Consider the following 13,207-nt stretch of genomic DNA (forward strand, 5'->3'; position numbering starts at 1 on the left):
AACATAAATCTTAGGGCTGATTATGTTTGTCTCAGAGTTACTTTTTTGGCAGCCTGCAAAGATTTTGGGTATTTAGGTATTATATTTTTTGCTACGTTTTAATGTTCTTTATAATTTTTTCTTATATTTTTTTTTATTTTTTACTTTTATCATATTGTTTGAATAGCGCAGCACATTTTGTTCATGACATTAGTTATTGCTAAACCTGGCGTGTTAGATATTTAGTTCAACTACGCATTGTCAACCAAGATAATGCGATGCGTAATTATATAAAAAAAGGAAACAACAACGCAGAACAGCGTTATCCAACACATGGATATTATTCCAGGTCAGGCGCCTGCTGTTGGTCCTGCCCAAAGAAGGATCTGTGTGATCTGGTTTTGTGAGGCACAAAAGCAATGTGATGGAAATTGGCAGAGTGGACAATTATGCCAAGCAGTGGCAGGATAATGCCCTCTATGGCCCCTAGGCATGAAGACTTTAGGGACCTTACCTCAAGATGGCCTTCCTCCTGCAGCATCATGTGACGTCACGTTATCATGCCAATGCATCGTCATATGGCGTTGCGTTATTTGACACCGGTCACAACAACTAAGCACCGTCTTTAAGGGAAACAAAAATGTAAATATTGAATACCCCGTCAAGTCTCATATTATTGCGACTTGAAAATAATTTAATATAATGTAGCCCCTTTAGGACTACTATTTCACTTAAGTGAGCCAACACAGTTAACCCATTAGGTTTCTTTCGATCATGTGATGTAGGATGACCATACAAAGGATTGCCACTCCTGTGTATGTCTCAGATGTCACTATAGGGAGATAGAAGGGTGTATTAGGCTCCACCTAATGTTCTTGAGACAGGTTCTTCAGAGTTCTACTGGGATCCTCACTGTACATAGGTTTAAGTTTATAGCCAAGTGTATTAAGATGTGCCCTGTCACCATGTCGTTTTTAGTTAGAAACGTGCCCCTTAAGTAAGCACCAGTAGTAAAGGCCCTTAACTGTTCCCACTATTGATAAATAGGAAGCATGCTCTTTGATAAGAGTTCAGCATAGTAACTCCAGAGTATGTATGGATCGGCCCAAGGTGTGTAAAAAAAAGCTGTGTGTGCTGTGCACGCGCATAGTAAGTGAAACTTCTTTGACTTTTGTCACAGAAATTGTATTTGTGATGGTGATGTTTTTAATTCAAAATCAAAACACAATTTAAGTTCCAAAACACAAAGAAGTTTGACCGCGTGTTTTAGTTATTTGCACGTCTATATTTATAGTAACTGAATTCCTTGGATGTGTGTGTCAGTCAGTGTGTGTGTGTGTGTGTGTGTGTGTGGTGTGTATGTCTCTCTCTGTGTCCTGCCCCCCTCTCCTGACTCTCTCCCCCCGGTGGAGCTGCGGACACGGGGGGCTCTGTCTGAGTCTCCCCCCGGCAGAGCTGCGGGCTTTGTGTCTTACGGCAGCCAGCCCCTCTGCGGAGGTATGTGTGTCAGTCAGTGTGTGTCAGTCAGTGTGTGTGTGTGTGTTTGTGACAGTAAGTGTGTGTGTGTATGTATGTATGTGTGTCTTTCTCTCTGTGTGGGGTATGTCTTTCTCTGTCTGTGTCCTCCCCCCACCCCCGGTGGAGCTGCGGACACGGGGGGCTCTGCCTGAGTCTCCTGAGCAGCTCTTCCCCCCCAGAGGTACATGACTGGAGCAGCTCCCACTCTCTTCCCCCTGGCGGAGATGCGCACACGGCGGCGTGTCCTGCTGCAGCCAGCGCACACGTCAGAGGTATGGGGTCACTGACCCTTTATAAGGAGCCTGAGCTGGGTGTATGGGGTCACTGGTTCTTATAAGGTCTCTTTGCTCTTCCCCTGTATGTAAGGGGTCTCCATTGTACCCCCTCCCTAGTCTCCCCCTTCCCCCCCAGCAGGCCCCCACACTATGTTGCATTACCTGTGAGGACCCCTGTCCCAGGTTGTGTGGGTTTCGCGGCCTACCCCTCCCAGGCTTCATAGCAACCAGAGCATCCGCAGCCATCTTGAATTATCTAGGCTCTTCCCTTCTCCCTTTCTGCCTCAGCAGCCGCTCTGCGGCTGCGCAGCTCGCCTTCTCGCCCGGCCCACTAAAACGTTACCTTGGAGACCGAAGAGACGCGTCTCCACGTTGTCCTCTCAACAGATCTGCGGCGCAGGCAGTCCACAGCAATTGCTGCAGGACAGCCATCTTTAATTTGGGCAAATAGCCCACAACCTATGCGTCTGAGATCAGATGCAGAGTAAGCGTCCGGTGTGGGGGAGCACGGAGTGGCGGCGGCGATTACATTTTGAGCTGCGCCGCCACCGCCCCTGCATGTCAGTGGGTGAGTGGAGCGGCGCTCGTCAGGAGCTGTGGAGAGTAAATTTTGAGCGGGTGCGGGGGAGCGGCGCAAGGGGCTAGCGCCGCCGCCGCATGTCAACAGCCATGTGGGGGGAGCAGCGGGACTCGGGGATGCAAGAGGGAGGAGAGAGGCTGAGCAGCGGCTCCTCCTCTCACAGCCGGAGGACTTGCGGGGCTTCCGCCATCTTGGTACACACACAGTACCGGAAGCTCTGCGCATGTCTAGGGGTAAAGGCGGCCGTTAGGAGCGGCGCCGGCGGCTATTGCCGCCGCCGCCGCCGCATGTCACAGCGGGTGGGGGGGGGGGGGGGCGGTGGGGCGGTGGGATGCGGCCGCCGTTAGGAGCGGCGCCGGCGGCTATCGCCGCCGCCACCGCCTGTCACAGCAGTAGGGGGGGGAGGGGGGGAGGGGGGGAGGGGGGGAGGGGGAGTCATGTCACTTCCGTTTCATTTTCGTCTCCTTCGCTCCAGTTTTGCCCCATGAGAATAGGTGCCACTAAAGAAGTTTCACTTAAAAAAGTGTGGAAACAAAACAAAGGACGCAGTATAACACTGGTAGTGTAGGTATCTACGGAAAAGGTCTAACCTTGGAGTTGCAGGCTTTACATGTTTTGGGAAAAGGACTAAATGATGCACAGAAATGTTTAAAAAGGTAATGTTTAATGAAAAAAATAAAATAATAATAATAATTGCATGTGCATAGGGGCTTCATTGCTTACCGATTTATATTTGATGTCACTTTTCCAGTTGCTCTCCAATTGATACAATTGAATATAAAGCAAATGATGCTGTGGGACTGTGTTTTCAGCTTGCTATGATCATGCACGATGCTGTCTTTTTTACACATTGAGCCAGGTCTTCAAAAACGTGTTTTGATTAGGGCATATCAATGTCGTGTCCCGCAAATTGTATAATACTGTACGTTTTTATTTTGCTCAGTAGGACAATACACCTAATACGACATGCTGACACAAACAAGAAAGCAGCTACAATTGACAAAAAGGCCAGAATTCACCAAGAACCAATTTCAGTATCACAGCTCAGTCCCGTGATAACCGCCTTTGGGCCTCATGCAGAGAGCAGCGCTAAAAGGAATCTCGCCATTAGCCGGCGAAAATGGAGCTTTAAACCGCCGAAACAGGCAAGTTTTAAAAAAAGCGCCATTTTTTTTTTCCCCTTGAAATTCGCCGCGCGGCTGGAGAGTTTCTAATCTCTCCAGTTTTTTTTTCTGCCGTATGCAGAGAGCCGCGATCGCCATCTAGTGGCTGTTCGCGCCAAAAAAATGGCGCGATTTTCAACATTTTTCCCCTCCACCAAGCAGCTGGCGCTCTGCGGCCGGTGGAGGGGGAAAAAAAAAAAACGCATTTTTTTCCCCCACTAGTTTCAACAGCGCTCATAGCGCTGGTTGAAACTCTCCATATGCAGAAAGGCAGTTTTATGCCCTTTCTGCATATGGAGATAAAAACTCTCCAATAAAGCTAAAAAATTCCCCCTCTCCAATTCTGAATAGCGCTGCTCTCTGCATGAGGCCCTTTGACTTGAATAGCATTTGATGCAGGATCGCGATACCCAGGGGGAAAGATTACTGAATCTCCCTTTAAGTACCCCACTACATCTATGATCTGGAAGACCGTTTCTAAAATTACACACTCGTCACATCTTTGGCAACACAGTTTGAGTTCATTTCACAGATCTTTGACACAACGTCTTTATAAACCGACGACAAACATACAAGTATCATTTTTTAGAGAACATCTTTATTGTGAAGTGATAGACGATAAAATGATGTGATCACCAGAAATCAAGCAGCATGTTCATAGTGTTAAAGTAACAGTGAAAAATAACGAATTTTTTAACGTATTTTTTTTAAAGTTCAGCCCCAAAGTAATTTAAAGGCAACAGATTTAATGGTTAAACATTTTTTTTTCAATAGCAGCAAATATTTGAATTAACTTGAATTCATTTTTTTCCTAACAAAATTATGTTTCAATTATACAGGTTATAAAAAAGGCCCTCGCACTACAACTGCATTTGTATTTTTAGGAATATAGCCATGTAAAACCAGATACTGTCTGCACAATGGATTAAAAAAATAAAAAACATTTAATTTCTCATGAATTTTTAATAGGAATGAACTCTTTGAATTGCAATGACCATCATCTTAAAATACAGAAAACTATAAAATCTTCAATAAGCAATTCTCCCTATTTGGCAACAAGCTATTGCCTATTACTTGTGCTTATCTGACCAGTCACTTTTAAAATGTAATTACAGCGAAGCACAATCAAAATTCAATCTCCCACCCTCCCTTAAAAGCATATTTTAAAAGCAGTATTTCATGTGCAGAGCACAGTTTGCATTATCAGTGTTGACCTTCGTAAAGCAATACCTAAGACCATGCCAGAAAGACGGCCAAAAGAAGAAGGGGCATAAAGAGCAGCGTGGCCAATATAATAAATGAGGAGGCCTGTGTATGTGAAGATACCACACGGGTTCTCGTGGCCTGGATCGTTCTGTTCCACTGGTTCAGAATGGCCTTCCTTGCTCCATGCCATTTGCCTGGGCCCATCAGGCGGAACTGGTAGGGGCTACATGGCCCAAAGAAAACCTCCCAGTAAAGCTTCGGGTCAGTCAAGAAGAGTTTAGACAGGTTGGGCTTGCAGCCAATGAAGGAACTCAGCTCGTCCATGTAGGTGACATAGTCTGTGGACAAAGACTCACTATGGCCAAACCTTCAATATAAAAAAAAACAAAAACGGGGGTGGGGAAGAGAAAGAAGAGTTAGCCTTCAAAGCTCCATTAATGCAAAAAAAAGTATGTTCAAACTAAACTTCTCTAGATCCAAATACACCCAAAACTTCTAGCTACCTTGGTCTCCAATATGAAAAGTACTAAATGGGGTAGTACTGTATATATATTAAAATTAGTCCCTACAGGCAGCAAGTTGTTTAATTAACTTAACTATGGAAATGATATTGATAGAATATACAGATATATAAAATGTGCTAGATGGCAGTGAAGTATTTCCTACCAGCTCTTCTTTTCTCCTTCTGCTTCATTTAGTTCCTCTAGCATTTTGTCCTTAGGAGGCAGCTTACAGGAACCTAAAACAAGCATTTGACACGGATGTGAGCAGTGTAATAATGATAATACCAACCAAGTGTCAACGGTCAGACCACTCATATTACAGACAATATGGGATTAATTGGTTGTAGGAATCTACAGTTGATACATAATATGCTCACTTGCATATCCATCCCCACTATAAGATATTGTATAAATATTTGAAGGGCCTTCTAATTGAGTTTATTGCTTGAAAAGGGATAGTAAAAGCTATTTACAATCTTCTGCATTAAATAATATAATAGATTTATTCATATTTTAAAGTGAAAAGCATAATAAAAATATTCCTAATACAAACCCTTTCCAGAATGTTAATTTCCTATGGTAAACAAATATAAAAACGGTAGACCCTGAGAAGCACAGCGTTAGCCAGCTAATTTGGGATAAGTACAGTACTATCCCGGCACTCACTGGCTATAACACTGGCTCGCGTTAGCGATAGGATAAGGAAGATGCCAGGTTTTATATTGTAATGCAATATATACATAATAAAATATATTAAATTAACCCATTTGAAGCCATAGTAGCCATGCATTATTTATGACCACTAAGGTAACCAAGGGGTTAATAAATACACCTTAACTACCCATTCTAGGTCATACCAATACAACCGCTATGGCATTCACAGGTTTAATGCCCTTCCCATCCCCCATTACCCCTCCTGGGGGGGTCCCATTTTCTCTCTACAGGGCACCTACCCCCATCTCTCCCCCCCACAAACATAACCCCCCCTACAGTAATAACAGAAAATAAAAATAGTACAATATCGTATAAAAATATTGAATTTTTGTTTGCCAAAATCTCAAAAAATAAAAAAAAAGTTTTAAGTCACAAAATAAATTATTTGATTCAGACACTTTGGGAGCCTAAATAAGATTCACTTTGGCTTAGCGTGAAAACACTCATGTAGTGTATGTCATATGTATTGCAGTACACGTTCCTCCAGAAAAAGGAGCAACAGTTTAGTGCAGATCATAGAAACAATACATTAGAATACAAGTTAGTCTTCACGAATACAAAAATTATTATTATTAGAAGATCAGATATTGTACATAACTAACATATTGGGGGTCAGTGCTGGTAAATTAAATGGTTAACAAGCCACATTAGCTCAAAACTGATGTTTAAAAACTTATACAAATGCTTATAAAGAATGGTGCTTGTACAAAAATGCTGAAAGATTTATAGAAAAGGTCAAACTTTATAACCGTCTCTTTTGGTGAGGGAAATCTAAACAATCTCCACCTCTCCAGTGGCGTTCAGCATACTCTATTCTTCTATTCCTGTTCAGTCTGATTTTGAGTTATATAAACATGAGAAATGTTTTGCAACATTGTGTGTTAATAATCTCCATCTGTTTCCCACGTTCCAAAATTCAGACCCCAAGCCTTAGGGTCCGAATTTTGAAACATGTGGGAAAACAGATGGAAATGAACACACAATGTTGCAAAACATTTCTCATGTTTATATAACTCAAAATCCAGCCGAACTGAAATAGAGGAATCGAGCATGCTGAACACCACTGGAGAGGTGGCGATAGAAATCTAAACACTCATCCAAAGAGAAAGTTATAAAGTTTGACCTGTTCTATAAATCTTTCAGCATTTTTGTACAAGCCCCATTCTTTATAAGCGTTTGTAGAATGTTTGTATACTGTATGTTTTTAAACATTAGTTGAGATCTGCTGTGGCTTGTTAACCATTTAATTTACCAGAACTGACACCTTACTAAAGTTGGACAGTCTCTCATCCCAATACGTTAGTTACAGGTATGTACAATATCTGCTCCCCTAATAATTATTATTTTTGTGCATGTCTTCCAGATCTATTTATTCATAAATAGTGGTAGTATGTGGATTAGAAATCAGATTGTACAGGTGTTCTCTATGTTTTTATTGTCTATATTGACAATTATATAACCCCAATAAAAAAAACAAGTGTTTCTGTATTTTTTTTTGCCTATTCTGTTTTAAGGTGTGTAATATGTACAGTAATCTATACTATGCAGGTAGGTTTGATTTGAATATATTTCAAGCAAGTAAATTTTTTAGAAAGTCATTAGAAATTGGATTGGGTTAAATCCATGACCAGAAGAAATAGGGTACTTAAACAAGAACGCCCAGTGTTGCATCACAAGACCCCTGACTAAGCACGCAAGCGAAACACGTTGAGTCAGACAAGTGTCAACAATTGGAGGGGAGAGACATTGTGCAGGTCACGTGACGCGAGGAGATCCAGGTGCTCGGGCCAGTAATCAGAGATTACCAGCCTATGTGACACCAGTATTCCTTTCCTTGTTTAGAAAACCTAAAAGAACTTCACGATTGTAAGACTAACTTGTATTCTAATATATCGTTTCTATGATCTGCACTATCCTGCTGCTCTCTTTCTGGGGGAATGTGTACTGCAATATATCGGACATACACTACACGAGTCAGAGAGGGTCCTATTGAGGCTCACAATGTGTCTGAATCAAGTGATTACTTTGTGAGTGCACACCGAGATTCTGGCAACATTTATATACACAATATTGCACTATATACTTTTTTTCCTCCAGTTTTTGTGCTCCCCGCACTTTCGAGATCAACGTTTCCAGAACAGTCGAGGACCGTTCTTCCCAGGTTCAGAGCTGCAAACTGGTTATTTATATTCAGTATCATGCTTATATTATATATATTTGTTCACTTATATTGAATCCTTTAGTTATGATAGATTTCAAAGCTTTTATAAAAGTTTGTATCACATTATGTGCACAAATATTTTTTTTATTTTTTTTTATTCCCACTGGGTATCAGGGTTACACACATTTAGAGCACCAGGTGAATATATTCTTTGTTCATACCCCCTACAATAATGGCTTAGCGAGGTCAGGCCACAGCATTTGTACAACTTGCATACAATGGGCAGTAGGGTAGTTAGTGTTTGTATTAACCCCATATTTACACCTTGGTGGCCATGAAGGCATGCCTTCATGTCCACTAAGGCTTCCAAGTGGCCAATACACAGGCCATGGATAAATTTGGCTTAGTCCAGGGTATGGACTTTGACTTTCTATATAGCCTTAGTAATACAGGAAGCCAAAGTGGCCCACTTCAGAACTCTGGACAAGGCCAAATGATTTTCTGCTACCTGGCGTATGGTGGTGCCAGCACCCAACATCAGGAATATCCATTACCAAATAATAATAATAATAATAATCTTATACTATATTAGTGAAAGCACTGTATGCCTGCTTGTCTGGATGTCCCTAGGGGAAATCTCATTGGTCCCTTGGGCCGCCCCCGCACACCTCTCATTGGTGACGGCCCAAAGGACACACAGTGTCACACACACACACACACACACACACACACACACACACACACACACAGTGTCACACACACACACACATCTCACCCCCCACAAGCTCACCCCCCCCCAAGCTCACACACCCCCCCCAAGCACACACCCCGGCACCGCTACAGTCAGCGGGGGAGCGGAGCGAGCGCCCGGGACACAGAGGGGGAGCGGCCACAACACACGGCCTCCCGCCTCACATTCACGTGGGAGCGGCCGGATGGGTGAGGCAGCGGCCGGATGGGTGAGGCAGCGGCCGGATCAGTGAGGCAGCGGCAGGATGGGTGAGGCAGCGGCAGGATGAGTGAGGCAGAGGCAGGATGGGTGAGGCAGCATACCCACGGGCACCGCCTCACCTCTCCCACCCCCCATCACAGCAAAGCCCAGCCTACCCGGCACCGCCTGCAATGCTCCTCGGCACCGCCTCACCTCGAGGCGGAGGCCAGCGGGAGGGGCTCCCACCAGCCTTGCAGGAGGGACCCCACACATGCCCCGTGCTGCTCACCCCCCCTCCACATGCCCCGTGCTGCTCACCCCCCCTCCACATGCCCCGTGCTGCTCACCCCCCCTCCACATGCCCCGTGCTGCTCTCCCCCCTCCACATGCCCCGTGCTGCTCTCCCTGCAGCTTCCCCCCCCCCTCCACATGCCCTCTGTCCAGCTCCCATCTGATCCCCGCCCCTCCGTACCAGATGACTGCAGGGTCCATCTCCCGGCCTGCACGAGGAAGATGCTGCCGACTGTAAGGTAAGCAGCTCCCCCCCCACACACATTCCTTCATCTCCAGCCTGATCCCTCCGTACACACACACACACACACACACACACACACACATACACACATATATATATATCTCTATACATAAGACACACACGTAGACTCACGTAGACACACACGTAGACTCACGTAGACACACACGTAGACTCACGTAGACACACACGTAGACTCACGTAGACACACACGTAGACTCACGTAGACACACACGTAGACTCACGTAGACACACACGTAGACTCACGTAGACACACACGTAGACTCACGTAGACACACACGTAGACTCACGTAGACACACACGTAGACTCACGTAGACACACACGTAGACTCACGTAGACACACACGTAGACTCACGTAGACACACACGTAGACTCACGTAGACACACACGTAGACTCACGTAGACACACGTAGACACACACGTAGACACACACGTAGACACACACGTAGACACACACGTAGACACACACTCACGTAGACACACACTCACGTAGACACACACTCACGTAGACACACACTCACGTAGACACACACTCACGTAGACACACACTCACGTAGACACACACTCACGTAGACACACACTCACGTAGACACACACTCACGTAGACACACACTCACGTAGACACACACTCACGTAGACACACACTCACGTAGACACACACTCACGTAGACACACACTCACGTAGACACACACTCACGTAGACACACACTCACGTAGACACACACTCACGTAGACACACACTCACGTAGACACACACTCACGTAGACACACACTCACGTAGACACACACTCACGTAGACACACACTCACGTAGACACACACTCACGTAGACACACACGCACGTAGACACACGCACGTAGACACACACACGCACGTAGACACACACACGCACGTAGACACACACACGCACGTAGACACACACACGCACGTAGACACACACACGCACGTAGACACACACACACGCACGTAGACACACACACACGCACGTAGACACACGCACACGCACGTAGACACACGCACACACACACACACACACACACACACACACGTAGACATACACACACAATGTATACACACACACACACACACACACACGTATTCACATACACATGATGTATACACACATGTATACACACACACATCCGCACCCCCACATCAGCAACAAACCCTCCCAAATCAGCACACCGATACAATCACCATCAGTACAGCCACAGCAGCAGTACCACCGCACACCGCCATGGGCCGCGTGGACCACTCCCCACCCAAATGCCACCCCCACACCACAAACATCCCGGGCAACGCCGGGGCTCTCAGCTAGTATATATATAAAAATAAAGCTACAAACGTTATTTCTCTTGTTAATTTGAATGTGCTGCTCATCAATATCACAAACATCCGTTAAAGTTAACGGCAGCCTTTCATTATATTACCACAGTACATAATGCGTGTAAAGTACTTTAGTGAAATACGTGCTAGTGCACAAAGGGTTAAATAAATGACGCAATGCTTTTTGGAATTTAGTGCATTTAAAAATTGGTAGCAACAAAGTTCCTATAAACATTATGAAAGACAACTGTGGGTGCACAAATCCCTCAGTAAAAATTTTAATTAAATATATTGGCAAGGCCAATCTTTTTACCGGCTGCAAACGCCATAAAGGGAGGAGTGTAGGTTCTATGCATTTGATTTTTTATGGCGTCTCCTCTGCCCTCCAACTGTAAAAGCAAACAAGAGGCTCCTTCCAAATTTGGTGAGGGACAAAGGATTAGGAGTGACAGAGTAATACTGTACGCCAACATTTTTTATATGCACAATCAAGTGTGCGAGATTGGAGGTGCTGTAGAGGAGGACAACATGAATTTGCATGTCATTTACAATTGCCGACATGGACATTTTAGGAGTTAGTCAGTTTCCCTTTGGTCTGAAACAAATTAGGTGGACCAGTCTTTGAATAAAGTTATTCTTTAACCTTTCCTCAACATTCAAATGGGTGTTATTTTCAGTCAGATACCCAGCTTTTTCCATTTCCATTATCTTCCCACTTACCCTTTAGAACGCCGATAGCCCAACGAGCCTGAATATCAGAGGTAGGTGGGATGCCCCCTAAAGATTGGACCAGTCCGATTACACCCAATGTGGTTTTTTCTAGGGTTGGAGGAAAGACCCCTTTATAGAGGGAGACTTGATTTTTACTGTTTTTCACAATCGAGTCATCCATGAAAGGATAGGCGTAGCTGTAACCAGTGGCAAAGATGACTACATCCACATTCTCCATGACCGAGCCATCGTCAAAGACGGCAGAGGTTTCGGTGAACTCTTTGATGTTTGGCTTCACCACAACTGTGCCACACATGATACAGGCAGCCAAGTCATCATTGAAAACAGGCTCCTTCCTCAGGCTCCTGGATTTCAAGAACAAAGACAAATGAGCAAAGTCCAAATCAGGAATCTTAAGAGGAGGCAGGAATAAGTAGAAGGAGATAATAAAAAGGGTACTGTACAGTATAATCTTCTGTAGGCGCCTGTTCAAGGCAGGGTGCCATTAGAAGTACATTGAAAATGCACTCTGAATTATTTCAGTAGGAAGTACCAATTTCAGCTAAAAGCCATTCCACGTTGTCTGGTTTCCTCACATACAATGTATGAGTAGGAACAAAATATCACAAAAAAACACAAAAGTGTACCTGTTCAGAGGTGCCAAGCCATAATTTTTATGGTTGAATCTCTTCTCCATCATGTTTTCATACAGCCAGTCCGAGATCGCTCTGGGAAGGATATCATTGAGGAAGGACTGAAAACGAGTTAGATACACCATGTCCCAAGGGTATCCTTTATCCCAAACACGGCTCATAATCCAAGAACCACTCCTGGTGCTAAGGCAGACCTGCAAAATATGTATAGCATGGGTAGGATTCCTACAAAAAGTATGGGTTAAGGGCAGCACCCCAAAATATATAAGAATATAATGTGTTAGGTGCACGGAAACGAAAGGAGGGACCCTGAGCACTGCCAAATAAAAAAAATATGGAAAATAGCTGAAGCGCTCAAATGCAGGTATATCTCAAAATGATAATAAGCCAGACCACTGTACCAGGGTACTAACAATTGATATAGTACCTATTGTGTCATATAATGGGTACTATCCTCCTGAAGACAGGTGGTGTGTGGTGCAACCCACTCACCATCAGTCTCATTGGCAGGTTCCCCTGAAAAATATGCAAATACTCACATCCTGGTAGGGCAGGCAGGCAGGCTGTGCAGCTACTCAATGCAATACAGGGAAAAGGGAGACCAAAAAGCGCACCAGCACAAACGGAGCAGGAAGAACCCAAGACAAAAAAAATAATTAAAAGGGCACTTTAATGTGGCAAAAGACCCATCCAATGCATTTCGAACGTCACAGCGTTCTTTTTCAAGTCTTTTGCCACATTAAAGTGCCCTTTTAATTAAATAAAAAAAATTGTACAGAAAATTGTGGGTGTTCCCAGCACATACAGAATGACAATTCAACACTGGAATATAATTTTTTTTTTTTTATTGAAACAAATATCTAATATACAATATAACGAATGCTACAATAGTGCTGTTCTTAGGATTTGTAGACTTGGTGTACATGCAGATGTC

The 13,207-nt window shown here is 44.2% G+C and overlaps 1 protein-coding gene across 2 annotated transcripts in view; it reads right to left on the reverse strand.

Annotated features, from left to right (window-relative positions):
• Positions 1-4,093: 4,093 nt before the first annotated feature.
• Positions 4,094-13,207, reverse strand: part of LOC142503885 (flavin-containing monooxygenase 3-like) — a 28,799-nt gene continuing 19,685 nt past the window's right edge. For both annotated transcript variants that reach the window (XM_075616772.1, XM_075616773.1), the window contains 4 exons: positions 12,268-12,467; positions 11,630-11,985; positions 5,388-5,460; positions 4,094-5,088 (listed from right to left, as the gene is read on the reverse strand). In XM_075616772.1, coding sequence (XP_075472887.1) covers positions 4,746-5,088; positions 5,388-5,460; positions 11,630-11,985; positions 12,268-12,467 — 972 coding nt within the window. In that variant the 3' untranslated portion in view covers positions 4,094-4,745. The remainder of the gene's footprint in view (positions 5,089-5,387; positions 5,461-11,629; positions 11,986-12,267; positions 12,468-13,207) is intronic.

The sequence above is a fragment of the Ascaphus truei genome, chromosome 10 (assembly GCF_040206685.1).
Source record: "Ascaphus truei isolate aAscTru1 chromosome 10, aAscTru1.hap1, whole genome shotgun sequence".
NCBI lineage: Eukaryota > Metazoa > Chordata > Amphibia > Anura > Ascaphidae > Ascaphus > Ascaphus truei.